The sequence below is a fragment of the Scyliorhinus torazame genome, chromosome 5, assembly GCF_047496885.1.
Source record: "Scyliorhinus torazame isolate Kashiwa2021f chromosome 5, sScyTor2.1, whole genome shotgun sequence".
NCBI lineage: Eukaryota > Metazoa > Chordata > Chondrichthyes > Carcharhiniformes > Scyliorhinidae > Scyliorhinus > Scyliorhinus torazame.
Genome location: NC_092711.1, coordinates 267,061,627 through 267,080,674, shown reverse-complemented (window position 1 = coordinate 267,080,674; position 19,048 = coordinate 267,061,627). Strand labels below are relative to the sequence as shown.

The 19,048-nt window shown below is 46.2% G+C and overlaps 1 protein-coding gene across 1 annotated transcript in view; it reads right to left on the bottom strand.

Moving 5' to 3' along the window:
* Positions 1-1,860: 1,860 nt before the first annotated feature.
* The window catches only part of med12 (mediator complex subunit 12), a 225,697-nt gene continuing 208,509 nt past the window's right edge, over positions 1,861-19,048 (bottom strand). Inside the window, exons 40-44 of the mRNA XM_072505518.1 lie at positions 10,991-11,220; positions 8,101-8,239; positions 7,049-7,267; positions 5,969-6,050; positions 1,861-4,141 (exon numbers count right to left, since the gene is read on the bottom strand). Coding sequence (XP_072361619.1) covers positions 4,104-4,141; positions 5,969-6,050; positions 7,049-7,267; positions 8,101-8,239; positions 10,991-11,220 — 708 coding nt within the window. The 3' untranslated portion in view covers positions 1,861-4,103. The remainder of the gene's footprint in view (positions 4,142-5,968; positions 6,051-7,048; positions 7,268-8,100; positions 8,240-10,990; positions 11,221-19,048) is intronic.

The following is a 19,048-nucleotide window of genomic DNA, read 5'->3' as shown; positions in this document are numbered from 1 at the left end:
TAATTGCTGCTGTCAGTTCACTCTCAATCATCAGTGAAGTGATGGAAGGAGTCATGAACAGTGCTATCAAGCAGCATTTACTTAACAATAACCTGCTCACTGTCCACTGTCGCCTAGTTTGTGTTCTCCGAGGGTCTCTCAGCCTCATGACTTCATTACAATCTTGTTTCAAACATAGACAAAAAACACTGAACCCCAGAGGTGAGGTGAGAGTGACTGCCCTTGACATCAAGGTAGCCTTTGATTGAGTCTAGCATCAAGGAGCCCCAGCAAAACTGGAGTCAATGTAAATCAGGGGGAAAACTCTCCGCTGGTTGGAGTCATACCCAGCACAAGGGAAGATGGTTGCGGTGGTTGGAATCAGTCATCTCAATCCCGGGATATCACACGCAGGAATTCCTCAGGGTAGTGTCCTACGCCAAAAATCTCAGCTGCTTCATTACCTTCATAAGGTCAAATGTGGTGGTGTTCGCTGATGATTGCACAATGTTCAGCACCATTGCGATTCCTCAGACACTGATGCAGGCCCACGTACAAATGCAGCAAGGACAGGGACAATATTCAGGCTTGGGCTGACAAGTGGAAACTATCATTCACGCCACACAAGTGCTAGCAATGACCATCCCCAATAAGAGAGAATTAAACCATCCCCCCCATGACATTCAACAGCATTACCATCACTGAATCCGCCATGATCAACATCCTGGGGTTACAATTGACCAGAAACTGAACTGGACTAGCCATATAAATACTGTGGCTACAAGAAAAGCTCAGAGGCTAGGAATCCTGCAGCAACTAACTCACTTCTCAACTCCACAAAGCCCTGTACTACAAGGCACAAGTCAAGAGTATGATGGAATGCTCCCCACTTGCCTGGATGAGTGCAGCTGCAACACCACTCAAGAAGTTCAACTCCATCCAGGATAAAGCAGCCTAATTAATCGGCACCCGTTTCACATTCACTCCTTCCACTACCAGTGCACAGTAGCAGCAGTGTGTAATATCTACAAGATGCACTGCAGGAACTCACCAATGTTCTTAGACAAACCCACAATCAGCTCCATCTAGAAGGACAAGGGCAGCAGCTACCTGGGATACCACCATCTGGAAGTTCCCCTCCAAGTCACTCACCATCCTGACTTAGAAATATATCGCCGTTCCTTCACTGTCGCTGGGTCAAATTCCTTAACTCCCTCTCAGTGGGTATGCCTAGACCACAAGGATTGCAGCGGTCCAAGAAGGTAACTCACCATCACCTTCTCAAGGGCAATTAGGGATGGGCAACAAATGCTGGTCTCGCCAGCGAATCCCAGATCCCATAAAAATGAATAAAAACTGGACCTACAGGTATCAAAATCTGTTACTGATGGTAATGTAATAAACAATGGCTGTTCTGCCCAGAGTGGCAAATTGCAGATCATAATTATTTCCACATACTGGTGAATTAGTTGCATGGTTTCCACCAGCAAAATTATGTCCTTTCAACATGGGTTCATAACTATTTAAAAAAATTAATTTAGTGTACCAGATTATTTTTTTTTCCAATTAAGGGGCAATTTAGCGTGACCAATCCACCTAACCAACACATTTTTGGGTTGCGAGTGTGAAACCCACGCAGGCACGGGGAGAATGTGCAAACTCCACATGGATAGTGACCCAGGGCCTGGATTCGAACCCGGGTCCTCAGCGCCGTAGTCCCTGTGCTAACCACCGTGCCACCCAGGGGTTTATAAATTAAAAAGCAGAAATGGCGATCATGACAAGGCGAGAAAGTTACCCAGCTCATTGTAAATGATGAAAATTTACACCATATATGAAAAAGATAATGCATGCAAAAAGTCATAAAAACGGAGTCCTGGATCTTCTGATTCATTTGGTCATCTCTATCATATTGACCAGTGTTTGTGTTTTATATATAAAAACAACACATGTACAATTTTTTTATACATACACTATCTTGAATTTTTTCTTTACATCAGAATTTTCTTAAAGAAAAAACAAATCAATTACCAAAAATGTACATAATTTTTAATATGTGGGTACAGTTTTACAAACCAAGATAGAAAGTATTTTTTTCTGTACAGTGTGATATTCTTTTCTCCACCAGGCTTACTCTCCTACAACTTAATGGGAGGGGGTATTGTTTCACATCACTTAGTAACCTGTTCCACAAATTTCTTCAGAAACAGCAACTTCAGAGAGTTTCCTGCCACCTTTCTCTGCCCCCCCTCCCCCCCCCCCCCCCCAAGCCCCGCATTATAGATATATTCAATTTCAGTAGTTTATTTCCATCATACTTAAGCCCCAGATTCCATTCAAGCACTATGTGCTCTGCACTTTGTGCTTCTTTTCGTACCTGCAGCTTGCTAAAACAAATTTTCTTAAGGAAAAATTACCTTTGGAATGAGCCAAACCTCAAAAGCAAAGTTGAAGGTTTGCATTGAGTGAAAATTATGAGCCTTACCTTTCTTTAAAATATAAAGATAAATCATTGGATGGAGAACTGGAAACTGCTTTTGTTGGGTTAAGTTCAGAAAAACATTGGGGTGAAGAATTTTCAAAGTTGCGATGGCAGTATCTGAAGCTTCTCAATTTAACCGTGTCCTCAGTAAATCTCGGTAGCTCCACACTCGTACAATATAATCGTTGGTTCAGGTGTTCTTCTCTAATAAGTTTTGTTCTCAACCAGTTGAGTTGTGTTAGTAGGAGCCAACAACTGAATTGCAAACACATTTTCGAAGTACGCAGTAACAACTGCAGTATTTCATAGACTACTTTGTCTTTCTATTACAAAGGTCTTACTTTCACTGGGTACTCTGAATTCATTCAAAGCACTGAACGTGGCAGACACATACAATAAACCACCATGTGTCCTGTCTCAATAGTTGGTAGAATTTCGAATCAGAAGACTGAGAGATGCTGCTCCCCACCTTTCCCTGAATTAACTAAAGAAACAATTATAAGCATACAATGTAGAAAACTTGCAGTGGCAACACTATTGTAGTATTTCTGAAGCATAATTTTCTCTCCAGCACACATACAAACTTCAATAGCTCACTTTGCAATCTAGAGTATGTATTAAAAATGGCAAGTGAAGACCAATCTGAAAATCATTTTTCTTGCTGCCAAACAGGTCAAAACACTTCTCTTCTGACTTTGTAAAATTGTTCCTTCTATTGATATGCCAAGGCACATATTCTGGTTTCTGATCATTATTCAATGACCTATCGTGGAAACAGTACTCGTTTGGACAAGTTCAGACTTGACTATGATGACATGCGTTATTGAGTGGCCTGCATGCAATTTAATTTAACAAAAATGTTTACACAGAGAGCTATCAAATTGCTAATGGCTCTGTGGAGGCACACCCCAATAAGTCAGTGATTTCCAGGTATGAGCAGAAAAAAGGGTTACAATAATTTCTTGGGCTCTTTAGTTTTAAGAGCATCAATATGAAACATTAATGAAAACAATTAAAAATTAATGTTCATAGACTGCTTTCTATGTGTATATATACACACAACTGTATATATTTATATATATTTATAAAAAATATATATATATGTAAAAAAAACAGCACTGGCGCAGCTGCTGGGAGTAACAGTTTCAGTAACAATATGACATCTTGTGAATCTCAATCATTGGCAGCAACTAACAAAGCTGTATGGAAGTTTACAAATTGTGCTGGATCGTTCTTCAGGTTACAAGGTCTATGACAATTAAATTATGTGTTAATTAAATGCACATCACATGAAGTACTGTTGTTGAGCACAGATGTCCAATAGTTCAGCCTTCCTGATCTCCTCATTGAAGAGAATAGGATGGGATGGGATGGAGGGAGAATGGAAAAATATACCAGCATCTCTCAGCTTTTAAATGTTGAAAAATAATATTTTACAACAGTGAATATGCATCGAGTGCAATCCGTTAAGTACATGAGGAAGTGGTCAATTAAAAAGCCAATTCCATAGGACAATCAGTAAACGTGTGTCCAAGGTTTGTTTCAGTCACAATCGAACATTCCTTTGGATAACAGCAGACAGAATCTGGGGAGGACCATGTGGTGAGCGAGACACATTCTTTTATTTCAGGAGATTCCAGCGTTAATAGTATGGGTTTGGATTCTTCTGTGGTTGTGAATCTGTTGAATCAAAATAACAAACGTGAGTGGGCATGACTCAAATATCAACAAATCAACTCTCAGAAACGTTTGACTGGACGCAGTATCAGAGGAAAAGAAACCTTGCAGAAGAAAAATTATGTGCCACTGTTGAATCAATTTATTCAGTCAGTTTGGTTTCAGTTCTAGAGATAAAACATCTAACCGTCTTCCCAAGGAACATATAACATTACTGCAGATTCTGGAAGTCTGCAATACAAATAGAAAATGCAGCAAATGCTCAGCATGTCACAGAATATTGTAACATTTATTGTTACTGTTGTGCAAGTATAGGAACATCCCATTTATTAATCAGTACATGTTTAGAAAAGTGGGTGAACTGCTTAGATGCTTACATGGTTCAGTTGGTTAATTAATCTCAACACTTTTGAGATGGATTTGTTCCAAGCTTTGCAAGTCTATTTAGTGTAGAGTTTAGACAGCAAGAATCCCTTATAATAAAACCAGTTTTGATTTTTGTGTGTTTTCTAAGTGAGCTAGGGTTTTCTCATCAATGAAAAATCCAGCCTTTACGGGTTTCTCTTTCTTTTCTGTCCTTCTGTAACCAGTATTGATGGGCACATAGGTTAATCCCAAGATATCTGCTTATTAGTGCCTATCTTGATAAATTAAATGAGATAGGAAATCACTCCCAGCTGGAAATTTGCAGATAGGGCCATAATTTACTCAGGCCAGGTGAGGCTCAAGCCACCCAGGCAGGTCCCTGGCTCCAGAGACAAAGTGGAAAAAGAGTGGAGCAAAGGAAGACAACCCCCTTTTTTAATAGCACTGGCTGTTGTAAAGCAGGCAAGTGTAAATGTTCCATTGAAAATCACAGACCAGGGAGAAGGTAAGTGTAGAACGTAAATGGGTGGGGGTAGAGGGGGTTCCCATCATGGGTGGGGAGTCGGACATTGTGGGGGCGAGGCTGGGCTGGGTCGGGGAAGAGGGCTGTCCCGTTGGGACTCGGTCTGGGTGTTTAAAATAGTTACGCTGAAGTTAGAAGTAAAATTGCCCAAACTTTTAGATTCCATTACTCTTGCAATAAAGGCCAAGATTCCATTTGCCATACTCATGCTGTTTAAATTACACATTTATCCCTCCTCTCTTCTTCCTGTTAGCTAATCAATCCTTTATCCATGCTAATATGTTAACTCCACACCATGTGTTCTTATTTTGTATAGTAATCTTTGGTGTGGCACCTTTTCAAATGTCTTTTGGAAATCCACATCTCATTTCCCTATATCCACCTTGCTTGTTACTTCCTCAAAGAAATCTAATAAATTAGCTAAACACCATGTTGATGCTGCCTGATCCTATTATGATTTCCTCAGAATCCTGCTATGACTTCCTTAATAATAGATTTAGCAATTTCCTATGATAGATGTTAGGCTAACTAAGCTATAGTTTCTTGTTCTTTCTCTTCCTCCTTTCTTGAATAAAGATGTAAAAGTTAGGAACCGTCTTCCGAAAATGGCAATTGATGTTCAATCAATTGTTGATTTTAAATTTAATATCAATAGGCTTTAGTTAATCGAAATTAGAAAGGAATATGATGAAAAGGCAGGTATAATGAACTACATCACAAAACAGCCATGATCTCATTGAATGGCGAACAGGCTCCGGAAGCTGAATGACCTAGCCCTGTTCTTCCCTTCCTATGTGAGGAAAAGTGGGAACACTGTCAAAGGTATTGTACAGGGGTTCTGGGTCAGTTTGACTAGCAGCATTTAATGGTGTCAGGCTCAATTTTCCCCCCCCCCCATTATGATAAGCAGAGCTAAACAACCAGAAGTACATTAACCTTACTTGAAAGCTGCTGTTGTAATTGCCTGACCAGTGCTGCCGTCTGCTGTTGTTGCTGCGTCTGTTGCATTCCTTGTCTCTGGAACTGAAAAATAATTAAAACATGCTGATATTTCCCCCACTTTCTTTTTAGAATAGGAAAACAATTTAGGACTTGCTAATTATCTTGGGCCATGGCTTTCCCGGCAGCGGGGCGTGATTCAATGGGAAATCCCATTGACAGCGGCGGGACCAGAAGACCCCACTGCCAGCCAATCGCGGGCCGCCTCGCACTGCCGAGAAACATGCTGGGGGGTGGGCGGAAAATTCCTCCCCCCCACTATTTGTTTTCTCACCATAACCAAGAAATTAAAAATGATAATTCTTCGTGTTAGTCACAAGTGTCAAGGACTTTTTCATCATGGGAACATGCAATGCCATCAACACATACATAATTTCCTGTAGTGTCAACAGAAATCTTGTGGATGATTTGTCTTCTTAGCCAAGGTATGTCAAGAGCAATAGCAATGCCTAAACTAGCATTGTAGCTGAAGGTTCGAACCTACAATCATGCTGGTTCTGCTTTTAGTTAGGAACAGATGCTTTTGGAAGAGGAAAGGGGAAAAAGGAAGATACAACTTAATGATTTCTTGGCCATCACTATGTTTACTAACTCAATTTGAGTCATAAATTATAGCAGCACATGGCATTACATCTTGTATAGAATCATAGTACAGAAGGAGGCCATTCGGCCTATTGTGCCTGCACCAACCTTCTGAAAGAGGACCCTACCCAGGCCCACGCCCACGCCCCTGCCCTATTCCCACCTAACCATTTTGGACACTAAGGGGCAATTTATCATGGCCAATCCACCTAACTTGCACATCTTGGACTGTGGGAGGAAATCAGAGCACCCGGAGGAAACCCACGCAGACATGGGAAGTGAAATCTCCACAAAAACAGTCACCCAAGGCCAGAATTGAACCTGGGTCCTTGGCACTGTGAGGTTGCTGTGCAAACCACTGTGCTACAATGCCGCCCTTTTGTTCTGAAAGTAGAGGTCACATTGCTTCAATATCATAATCAGGGTAAATTAGACCTTACCATGGACTGCTGAGGTGGAATGGCCTGCATTCCCAGTGTCTGTGGTTGGGGTTGAGCCTGTTGCTGTTGCTGCTGTTGTTGCTGTTGCTGCTGTTGTTGCTGTTGCTGTTGCTGCTGCTGCTGTTGCTGTTGCTGTTGCTGCACCTGTTGTTGTTGCTGCTGCTGCTGCACCTGTTGTTGTTGCTGCTGCTGTTGTTGTTGTTGCTGTACGTGCTGCTGCTGCACACCAATTCAAGAATTTTCTTTTTAGTGAGAGTAAACCCAAAATTGCAGGAAAAGCTTTCCCTGGACTTCTAGTCCACTATATACCTGCAATTCTGTGAGGTGGAGGCGGTGGATGAAGAGTAAATCTAATCTAGAATGATCTGAGTTTAAACAGTAATTCAAGAGTTTTAATTTTGAGTAGCTGAAAACATGTGTTTTTTTAAGTGAGGACAAAGAGATGAGAATGAGGATTTTCCAGATGGTCAGGAAATAAATGGGTCAAAACACAATAAATGAAGATAGATGGCTAACATAAATGGATATGCGAAAAGTCTTCAACGGGCAGATTAACAGTTAAAAAAAGGTTATCAGTGGAGTCAATTAGGAATAAAATTGCATATCTATTGGTGGAAGCAGAAGGTATGGCTGAGATACTAAAGGAATACTGTGCAGTACAGTTTATACCGGACAATGGTAAATGAGGAGGATGCCAGATACTGGATGAGATAAAAATAGATAAAGAAGAGATGGATCTAAGAAATAAGGTTAGAAATTGCAAGGTTCTTGCCTTGGATACAGAGGCAGTGCCAGAGACAGAGGATCCCAAATTATACCCTGATTTTTAAAGAGGATAAACCAGAGGCTTGAAATTCTGCGGTGAGTAACTCAGTTCCTAACTCCTCAAAGCCAGTCCACCATCTACAAGGCCCAGATCAGAAATGTGTTGGAATACTCTCCACTTGCCTGGATGAGCGCAGCTCCAACAATACTCAAGAAGCTCAACAGCATTCAAGGCAAAGCAGCCCGCTTAAACATTCATTCCTGAACAATGTTTGAGAAGAACCTACCCTCAAGATCTGCTGCTGTCGTAGATACTGCTGTTCCTGACCCAACTGATTACTCCTCATAGTTGTGTGAACATTCTGTGGGGTCATATGATTAATTCCCGTCATCAATGGTGCCTGTTGCATGGGTTGGTGGGATAACCTGCAAAGAAAAATACATACTTAATCTCGAGTTGCATTTGTATAGCACCTTTAATATATTCAAAAGTGCTACATAGGTGGCTAACAGACAAAATCAATTCAAGCCACTGAGGAAGATACTAGGACGGGTAACTTAGTTACAGAATTAGGTTTTAAGCAACTTTAAAAGGGTTGTAGGGGGTGGGGTGAAGGGAGTTGGAGAGCTATACAAAGTGAATTCCAGATCAGGCTGAAGGAATTGCTGCCAATGGTGAGGTAAAGGAAATGGGGGATGTAGAAGAGGACTGCAAAAGCTGGAGAAACAGTGTTCTCAAAGGGTTACAGGGATAAAGCATGTTACCGAGATAAGAGGAGACAATGGAGGGATTTGAATACAAGCATGAAAAGTTTAAAATTAAAATGCCGGTGGGCCAGGAACTAATGCACACCAGCAAGCACATTTGTAAATAGGACTTTGTGCGAGTTGGTACACGTGAAGCAGTTTTGGATGAGCTCAAGTTTATAGAAGCTGGATTAGAGAAAACGTTATATCGAGAAGCAGTCACAGGCTACTCGTTAGGTAAAATGTAAGCGATATTGTGCCAAAGAATGTTCTAGCTCCAATGGGCAAGTGATAGGAATTGATAAGAATTTGAGGGTGGGAGGTGGTCCTCACATATAATTTGGCATGCCATAGGTGGATTGGTCTGAAATGTGGTCATCTCATCAACAGCAAGGTGAGAAGGGTGGAGGAGAGAAAATCGAGTTACTTATGTAAACGTTCCTACAATTTTATTCGTAATAATACTTGCAATGGCATGTCAAAATATTTTTATGTGCTTTCAAAGTGTTACATGGGTAAACAGCTGAAAAATAACAGATGGTCAAAATTCAAATTTTAAATCGTCTATGAAACATGACTTCTCTCCTGGATTGCTGTTAATTTGCTTTGAAACATGTTGGAAAATACAAGCCTGTCTTATTGAATCATACTGGCACAGAAGGAGGGCATTCATGTTTGAATCCTTACTGACTTTATGTAGAGCAATTCAGTCAGTCCCATCTCCCACTTTATTCCCATATCCCTGCAAGTTTATTTCCCTCACCCATCCAATTTCCTTTTGAAATCATTGATTGTTTCTGCTTCAATCACCTTTGAAGGCAGCAAGTTCCAGGCCATTATCACAAGCTGTGTAAAACAGTTCTTCACACATCCCTGCCTGTATCTCTTGTCCTAAATCTTAAATCTGTGTCCCCTTGTCCTTGAACCATCAGCTGAAAGGAACAGTTTTTCTCAGTATGAAATATGTCACTTCAAAGGTTTCATCCCTTTGCAAATATATTTTGAATACAGAAGTGAGCAAAAAAACCCATATGAATCAAACGTAGCATCAATTATTTCGGAACATTTATAAATACCATCAGATCTCCCATCTGGGTGAATCTCAGAAAACCATGTTTGATAAACTTGGTTTAGTGACAGGATAAACATTTTTCTCTGCATCTCAGTTTATGACTTCCAAGGAGTACGAAAACCATTTTACAGGTGTTATGCTTCCACATCTTTGTTCTTTTGTGCAACTTAATGCTGCACATGCTCCATGTATAACAGTTAAAGTGTGGCAAAAGGCCATCAGTAGAATTAGTGAAGTTCACAAAAGTAGACGTTCTGCAATAAGTTCAAATCTCTGTATTTTCCCTTACTACCTCATATTTATTAATTTTTCCAATTTAGATCCCAATCATGAACAGGTAATATGTTGGTTCTTGAAATATCTGAAGTGTACATTATATGGGGGCTCATGGAAAGGGGTCACTTGTATTGGTGAGCTAGCTTCCATTTGTGCCACCTTCCATAGGTTGTTTGTGCCAACAAATTTCAATCAGTCTGTTAATCTGTTTTTTCTGGTATCAGATCAACCCGCCTTGTATACTTAGACAATGGAATGTTACCTCTTCGAATGAATTACTTTAATAGATTACCTTCAGAACTAAGCAAGGAGTTGGTGTTCAACTGTGCTTAATTTGAGTAATTTTATCTTTACCCTCAAAATATATTTCCTGACCATGGTTTTATGTTCAGCCATACTGGTAGTTACAGCAAAACTAACCGTGGCTAAATCACCTTAAATATTTAAAAACTTAAAATTTGAAAGTGATAAAATTATCTAATTGTCAAACAACATCCTCCTTTGAATAGGTTTTCCTCTTGTCTTTTCTGGTGCTTTAGACAACTAACTTTGAAAAACAGCTGCCAAGTTGTGACAATGCATTCTTTGCCAACAACATATCACTAGCAGTTATGAAATGAGTGATTATTTCACATGTTTTCTGATATTGATTGAAGAAGTAATATTAGCCAGGACACTTAGAGAACGTCTTGCTGTTCCTTTGAAAAGGTCAGAAGACCTTCAACACCCATCTGAACCACCAAAAGAGGTAACTGAGCCTCAGTTTAATGTTCCAAGTGAATCAAAATGCAGGTCTCCTGCTGTGGCACACTGAGGAGTGTCAGCCCCTGGTAAATGGCCTAGGAGTGAGAGTGCTACCGGCTAAGCCAAGTTGACACACAGATCTTAAAACTATATAGCAGCAGTGTGGAAAAGAAATTGTAAACAAACATTAAAAAGGACAAATAATAAATTAAAAAAGCAGAGATAGAAAATTATTCTATTCTTAAATACTGTACAGTTGCTGAAAGTTACTGGGACATATTGAGTGGGGGGAAGAATCAAAGTTAGGTCTGGCAAATCAGATTTTCTACATCACGTACCTCTGTGTGTTTTGCATGGAGTGTGCATAAGCAGGAGCTTGCTGGTGAACATAACCACTTGGTCGTTGCTGCATCTGCCGAACCTGATCGGCAAGTGCAGGATTGTTGGCTGTGTGACTGGTCTGGTACGGTTGGTTCGAATAGGCAGGAGGAATCATGCCGCTGGTCTGCGAAGGGTGTGGCTGCATCCCCACGTGAGAGCCATAGGTTGTGTATCCCTGGGAAATATTCTGGAAGAGAAAGGTATTTCATGAATAACACAAGAAACAACCAAATCTTTCCATTATCCTGCTATGCTTTCTGGGCCTGCTTTGACTGGCTATCTTACTTCTACCTCAATATATCATTAATTAAATTTATTAGAATTTAAAGCCAGATCACTTTCCTCCACTGCTATGTATTTGCATTAATTCTTATTAGCACTTGTGAAGCTCTGCTGTATTAATGCATTCACTGGAAGTGACATCATAAGTCCTAGGGCAGGAAAGAGAGAAGAACAGCCATGTAAGAGTTAACATATTGTAAATAAAGTTCCGTTGTTTTAAACCTTCGTGCTCCCTCGTATCACACCTCCAAAACACAATACAAAAATGGCGATGAGGACTATGAACATACACTGACTAGTCACTCGGGAAGAAGAAATTTACCAAGAAAAGTTGGGGAATTTTTTTTCGAAATTAAAACTTTTCACCCAGCACGGCATGTGCTATGGTGAACTAACACGCTAGGTGGACATGAATAACGATAATCTGTCTGATTATAAGCTATCTGTGATAGATAAAGAGGCTGAAGCTTAGGTTGTTGCTTTGTGTGTGATGGAATCAAGGTAGCTGCTGAAAACCCGGTTGCGAAGTGTGCACACAGGAAAGCTCTTTTTGTGGAAAAATGACAGGGGTTTTCAGCATCATGAACCCTTCGATGAAAATGTGAGTGATGGAGTTTCTTGATGGAGCGTTTTGACTATTTTGCACAGGAAAACAAAATAGCTGAAAATATTATGGTGCCCACTTTCCTGAGCGTGATGGGGGGAAAAACCTGTAATCGCCTCCGCAATTTAATGCAACCTGATAAGCCAATCATTAAGATGTACAAGCAGATTGTAGATATTTTGTAAGTACATTTTTCGCCGAAATCTTGGCAATTGTAGAGCACTTTAGATTGCATAAGAGAGGGAGTCAATCGCGCTGTTTGTGACTGTCCTTAAAAGACTTGCAGAATGTTGAGAGTTCAGAGATGTGCTGAATGATACTATTCGGGACAGACTGACTTGTGGTCTACGCAGCAAAACAATCCAGAAACGTTTGCTAACTGAGAGTAATCTTAACCTGCAGAATGCTATGGAAATCACTGTTTCCAACCAGCTGTCTGCAAAGGGATAGCAGCAATTGAGTTTGTGCACTCAAATACACAAAATGGCTACTGAATTGGCACCCAAGAATCTCGAGGTATGCACACATTAACGATGTGCAAAGTCAGGGCATTCTGCTGCTGAATACTGGTGTAAAGATCAAGGGTTGGATTCTCCATTTCTGAGACTATGTGCTGACGGCGGCGTGGAAGTAGTGGTGTATTGCGACAGGAGAAACGGCGCAACAGGTGCACCGATTCAGCAACTCGAAATGGGTTAGCACCATCGCCACGTGGAATGCAAAACGGCGCCAGATTCGCCGGGTCCGTGATTGCCGCACATGAGGCTCACAAGCCGCAGCCACACTTAAACGATCCATCCCCCCCACACACACCGTCCCAGTCAACAAGATGGCTGCAAGGAGAGCAGCGCCACGGTTCAGGGACACTGAGCTGGATACCCTCCTGGACGTCATGGAGGAGAGAAGGATGATTCTGTACCCCGGCCCGGGAGAAAGGCCGCCAGGCACCGCCATTCGCCCTGCCTGAGCGCAGGTCGCAGAGGCCGTCAGCGCCGTGGGCAATGTCAGCCGGACTGGCATCCAGGAAGAAACTGCACGATCTACCACCCCCTCACCCAAGGAGAAGGCCGCGCACAACAGCCGGGTGCGGGAGAAGACCGGAGGGGGAACCACCAGACCTACGGCCCCTCACCGTGCCCGAGCAGAGGGCACGGGATGTGATTGGCGGCCTGGAGGAAAGATGTTCGCCCACGTAGAGGTCGTCGGTGGGCAAGAAAGTGAGACCTGCTTAGTTGCAGATCCCCATGACACATGTCTGGCCCGCCCCCCCCAAACCCGTACCCCCCCCCCCCCCCCCCCCCCCCCCGCACTGCTGTCTAACCATACATGTCGTTGTGTCTTACAGGATCTGTCAGATATGGGGCCGGTCTATCCGGAGCACCCACCACCAGCCAATGCCAGAGCCGGTGCCTCCCAGACGGCCGAGCACTGACAGGCAGAGCAGCCCGAACACCAGGCCTCCGCCCGAGACCCAGGAGACCCCAGAGTTCGGGTTGTAGCAGGACACTGACTTTCCGTCACAGCTGTCTCCCACACCTCCCACCATCTCAGAGATTAACACCTCAGTTGGGCACATTACCGAAGAAGCTCCTGGGACACTACTTGGTGCGAGCCACACATCGCATCTGGTACAGCAGGTGGAAGGAGGAGCAGCCAAGGGGCTGGATGGTCGGAGGGCAGGTCGGCCCCAGGAACCAGCTGCTGTCCAGACGGGTCCCAGGCTTCTGGAACATCCAGTCCCAGCCACAGTGCAGGTGCAGTCAGACACCCTGGGACTACAAGAGGGGATGGCAGCCGGCTTCCAGCACCTGCGAGTGCAGGTGGAGGAGTCCATCTGCGTGCAGGAGCAGGGGTTGGTGCCGGTCATGCGTGCCACCCATGCTGACACCGCATGGGGGGGCGTCCGCTGTGGAGGCAATGGGGGCGACGGTGTCGGATATGGGTCAGTGTGCAAGGCCTAGGGCATTCAGTGCAGGCGGGGGACGAGGCTCAGGTCAGAGCTGCCCTCTCACAGGTCCGGGCTGCCCTCTCACAGGCAGCCATGTGCCAGAGCCACCTGGACATTGCAGCAGCGCTGCTCTGCATGGCCCAGTCACAGCAGGCCATGGCTGAGAACATCGGCGGCATTGCCCAGGCACTGGCCGGCATGGTGCAGACACTGGGTGGGGTGGCCCAGTCCCAGTAAGGTGACCCACCCTCAGATGGACATGGCCCAGACCCAGGGGGAGATGCCCCAGACCCAGAGGGAGGTGGCCCAGTCACTGGCTGATGTGGCACAGATCCTCAGGATGGTGGCACATTCCCTGTGCTCCATGGCCACGAACGTGCAGACTCTGGTCGAGACCAGAGGGGGCTTCCAGGACTGGCAGCGGCAGTGGCGTCAGGGGATGGCTCCGCCTGCATCTCCGTCCCATGGAGTAGCCTGGGGGCCAATGGGCACCCCGAGGAGGGAGGATGCGAGGGGCCCGTGCTGGTGACCCCTGCAGGGAAGGTGCCGGAACAGCACAGCAGCTCGGACTCCCCTCCTCCTGTCCCTGGTGTATCTGATGGGGAGAGGGCAGAGCAGGGCGGCACCATGCCATCCGGGACGCCTGAACATCGGCTGCGCCCATCCAGGACGAATCGTCCCAGGAGACGTGCGCCAACGGGAGCCCTTTTCGCAGGGCAGAAGACACAGCAGGCCGCCTCCACTCCTGCTGTACCGTCTGGGGAACCACCTAGGCGTAGTGTTAGGGTCCGTAAAGCCAGAAAGTTAGACACCAGTTAACGGGGCACGGGTGCAGAGCACAGTTGAGTTATAGGGGCACCGGCTGTATATATTTCTCCACAATAAACACCTGTTAACAGCATTGAAACCTGCCTCAGTGCTCTGTCTGGTGGGTATGGGTGTGGGCTGGTCAGCGCTGATCCCCCACCCCCAGCACCCCCACCCCAGGGATTCAACGGGACCGCGTGATGGACTGGCCAGCTCTCATGCAGGGATCACCCAAGTGGAAAGTGCTACTGTGGGCATGAGCCAGACATTCTCAAACGATGTGGAGCACTGGAGCTCATCGCAGGGCGGGTGGTCATCATCCTCCATCCCATGGGCTGTCATGATATGCAGATAATGATATACAGACAGGCAGCTAATGAACACAGAGAACAGGACATGACCAATGAGCAGGCAGGACACTCAGGGGTGGTATCTCACTATAAAAGGCACGAGTCACTCACACTCCGCCTCTTTCCACTGATGAACATCTACAGAGTGAGTCAGGGTGTATGTACAGTATCACACCTCCAGCAAGTGGCTAAGAGCTAGTCTGGTTCAGTCAGACAGAGTAACCACACTTAGGTTAGCAGAGAGTTGAACTCATAGAGAACTGTGCTACTGATTCAATAAATCAGATTGAACTAACTTCAAGGTCTGGAGTACCTTTTGGTTAAAGCTGCATCCAGTTGCAGCCTGTGTTATCCCAGAGCACAAAACACGAGATGGGCCAGACCCGCTGTCAATGCCAACCCAGTGCCCCCAGCTGGTCGCAGCGCAGGTATGTGTCTTTGAGGGGGTGTGCATACAGGTAGTTTTGTGGTGTGGGAGGGGAGGGAGTGTGGGTCTGGGATGGTGGCGTCCGTGCCCCTGGCCAGCAAACTCCCATCCCCGCTGCTAGTCAGTGGACCGTGTTGTGATGAGGATGTCTCGTGCGCGTTGGCCCTAGCGATGGCGTTGTGCGGCCTCTCGTGCCTGCCTGGGCCCCATGTCCCGCTCATTGTCCCCCTCTCCCACATCCTCCTCGTTGGACGAGGTCTGCAAATCCTCATTGACGTCCTCCTCTGCTGAGCTACATTGTGGAGGATACAGCAGGCCACCACGATGCGGGCGACCCTCCCAGCATCATACTGGAGAGCCCCTCCGGAACGGTCCAGGCACCTGAAGCGCATCTTTAGGATGCCGAAGCACCGCTCGACCACACCCCTGGTCGCTGTAAGGGCGTCATTATAGCAGGTACCCGCGTCGGTCAGTGGCCTCTGCGTAGGCGTCATCAGCCATGACCGCAGCAGGTAATCCCGGTTGCCCAGCAGCCAGCCCTGCAGCCGGCGGTGTGCCCATCAAATATGTCGGGGATCACAGAGTGCGCAAATACGAATGAGTCGTGCGCGCTGCCCGGGTATCGGCCGCAGAAGTGTATGACGCGCATCTGTTTGTCGCAGACCAGCTGGACGTTCATGGAATGGAACCCCTTTCTATTAGTGTACAGCGGCCTGTTATCTGCAGGTGCTCGTGGGGCGACATGCATGCCATCGATCACACCCTGGACCCGTGCTTCCTGGTGGGCGCGGTCCACATGGATGTACTGATGAGGCTCTTCAATGAAAAACTGTTCAAGTCAAAAAGCAAGATTGAGAGTGACCTCTCAGGTCTCTTCAAAGAGCGTAAATTTCCACATCCTGTGAATGCTGAAGCCAACCTGGGACGACTGTTTGAAAACCAGCTGTCCCTACCAGCAAAATAGCTTAATGGTAATGTGCATACAGGGCGTCTGTGACGGCATGGATGCACCGAAGTCTGTGAGGTCCAAGAACGGTTCCCACTCGGCGACTGGAACGACCCCGTTGCATAAAAGTTGAGGGCGACCGTCACCTTGACGGTCACCGGGAGAGGGTGTCCTCCCCGAAACCCCCGCGGTGCCAGGTGTGCCATTATCTGGCAGTTGTGTCTCACTGTCCATCTGCATGCTCGATCAGGCAGGTCCTCGAACGACATCCGGTTGAGGTACACGCGGGGCCTCATGCGGTGCCTTAATGGCACCTTCTCTTCCTCGGCCGGTTGGGCGGCCGGCCCTCCAGTCTATGCGGCTGCCACCTGCCCCTCGGCAGCCCGGTCCTCTGTTGCAGCCTCTGCCTCCTCTCTGAGCGGCCCCTGCACATGCGGCCATAGGGCATCTTGCAGGGCTGCGACCATCACCACAGCGGCCATCATCGCGGGTTGGTGTCCGAATGCAATTCTCTGCAGGGGTTGAAAGGCCAACATGTTAGCATGGTGCACACTCCCGTGCGATTCCAGGTTCCATGGGCTACATGGTTGCCCTGGTTGACACTGCAGGCCCCACCCACGCATGCCACTCCCACCCCACCCCGTCGGTAACCGGCCCCATCGGTGCTCCAGTCCTGGCGGCCATCCCTGCTGCCAGTGACACCGTTGGCTGGCACTGCCTTCACTGGGAGCTGCCTTGGGTGTGGCCCTTGCTGTTGCCCTGGTGGGTGGCTGCCGGTTGGGCGGGGTGCTCGAAGCCGTGGGGGGTGGGGGGGGGGGGGGGTGCCATTTGCGGGGGAGAGGGCCACCCATACAGCCAGTGTCAATGTGTAGATCCAGGAGCCGGGGTGGGTGGTCAGCAAGATGCCCGGTGTAATGGCAGTCGGTGCCTGGGCTCTGCCCCAGTCCTGTGACGGGGCACCCCGGCTGTTCGGTGTCCAGTCCAGCAGCCCGCATTCACTCCTCACCATTTCCTACCTCCTCTCTCTCTCACTCAGCAGCCAGGATGCCAGGTTCACGATTTGTATAACCACATGTGAACCATACTGTCGGGAAATCGGCCCATCGAAGGCGGTGAATCGCGGAGGCGTCAGGCCCGCTAACGATATGCCTACTGTGCTCTTAGCCTGCGTGGCAAGCGACACACTTGCGCCATTTTCGGGGTGCCGGAGCATACCGATTTGGCAGGAACTCGGCACCTTATGCGATTTCGACGTCGGAAGCTATTCTCCCGCCCAATCGCGTTTCACGATTTTGACGTTGGCAAACGGAGAATCCCGCCCCAGCTATGTGAAAGCTGTGGTATTAAATGACACTGAGTGCATCTGCAGGAAGAAAATGCAAGCTCCAAGTAAAAATAAGAACAAACCAGGGCAGCATTTAAACAAAATAAGAGGAGGAATGCCAATTCTGTACAAAAGGGTCGAGGAAAACGAAGCAACTCTGTCAGAGGAGGAATTATCACTGAACATGCGAGCCATTGCTGGTACTACACACTAATACTGGGTCACTCCATTGCTGGATGGACAGCCAAGTAAGGATGGAAGTTGACATTGGAGCAGCAGTCTTGTTGGTGCCAGAGACTGTCTACATAAAGAAACTTAAACATATTCCCTTAAGCCCGTCAAGAATAGTGCTGAAGACATGCACGGAAGTGGTTTCATTGAAGCGCCGCACTGAAGTAGCTGTGCAACTTAATTGGCAAACGGCAGCTTTGTTCTACATGTAGTAAAGGGAGACTATCCAGCATTGATGGAGAAGATTTGACTGAACTGGGCCAAAGTCAACAAGATGACCAAAGGAGAATGTGGCCTCACAAATATTTTAAAGAAGCACATTATTGCGTTTGATGGTGAATCAGGGAGCATGAAATGTATTGGTTAAGTTAAAACAAAAGAAGGAAGCCAAGCAAAATACTTGAAGGCAAGATCTCCACCATATAATAATCTTTATTAGTGTCACAAGTAGGCTCACATTAACATTGCAATGAAGTTACTGTGAAAATCCCCTAGTCGCCACTCAACGGCGCCTGTTCGGGTACACGGAGGGAGAATTCAGAATGTCCAATTCACCTAACAAGCATGTCTTACGGGACTTGTGGGAGGAAATCGGAGCACCTAGAGGAAACGCACGCAGACATGGGGAGGACATGTAGACTCCACACAGGCAGTGACCCAAGCCGGGAATCGAACCCGGGTCCCTGGTGCTGTGAAGCAACAGTGCTAACCACTGTCCTTTAGGCCAAAGGTGGAAGCTGACTTAGGGTGGCCTGTTAAGTCAGGAGCTTTGGAAGCTGTGTATGAGCCACTCCAATAGTTCCAGTCATCAAGAAGGATGGATCTGTAAGGATTTGTGGGGAATTCGAAGTCACCATAAATCCAGTATTATGTGCTGAATGGTCAACAAAACATTGATGATTTGTTTGCGGGATTGGCAGGAGACCAACATTTCGGCAAAACTGATCTGAGCCAAGCTTACTTACAAGTGTATACAAGAAGTCACAGGAAATTGTGACACATAAAGGCCTGCTCTAGTACCAAAGATTGCCGATTGGTATCACATCAGCTCCTACACTGTTTCAAAGAACAATGGATCATCAGTTCCCGAGTGGAG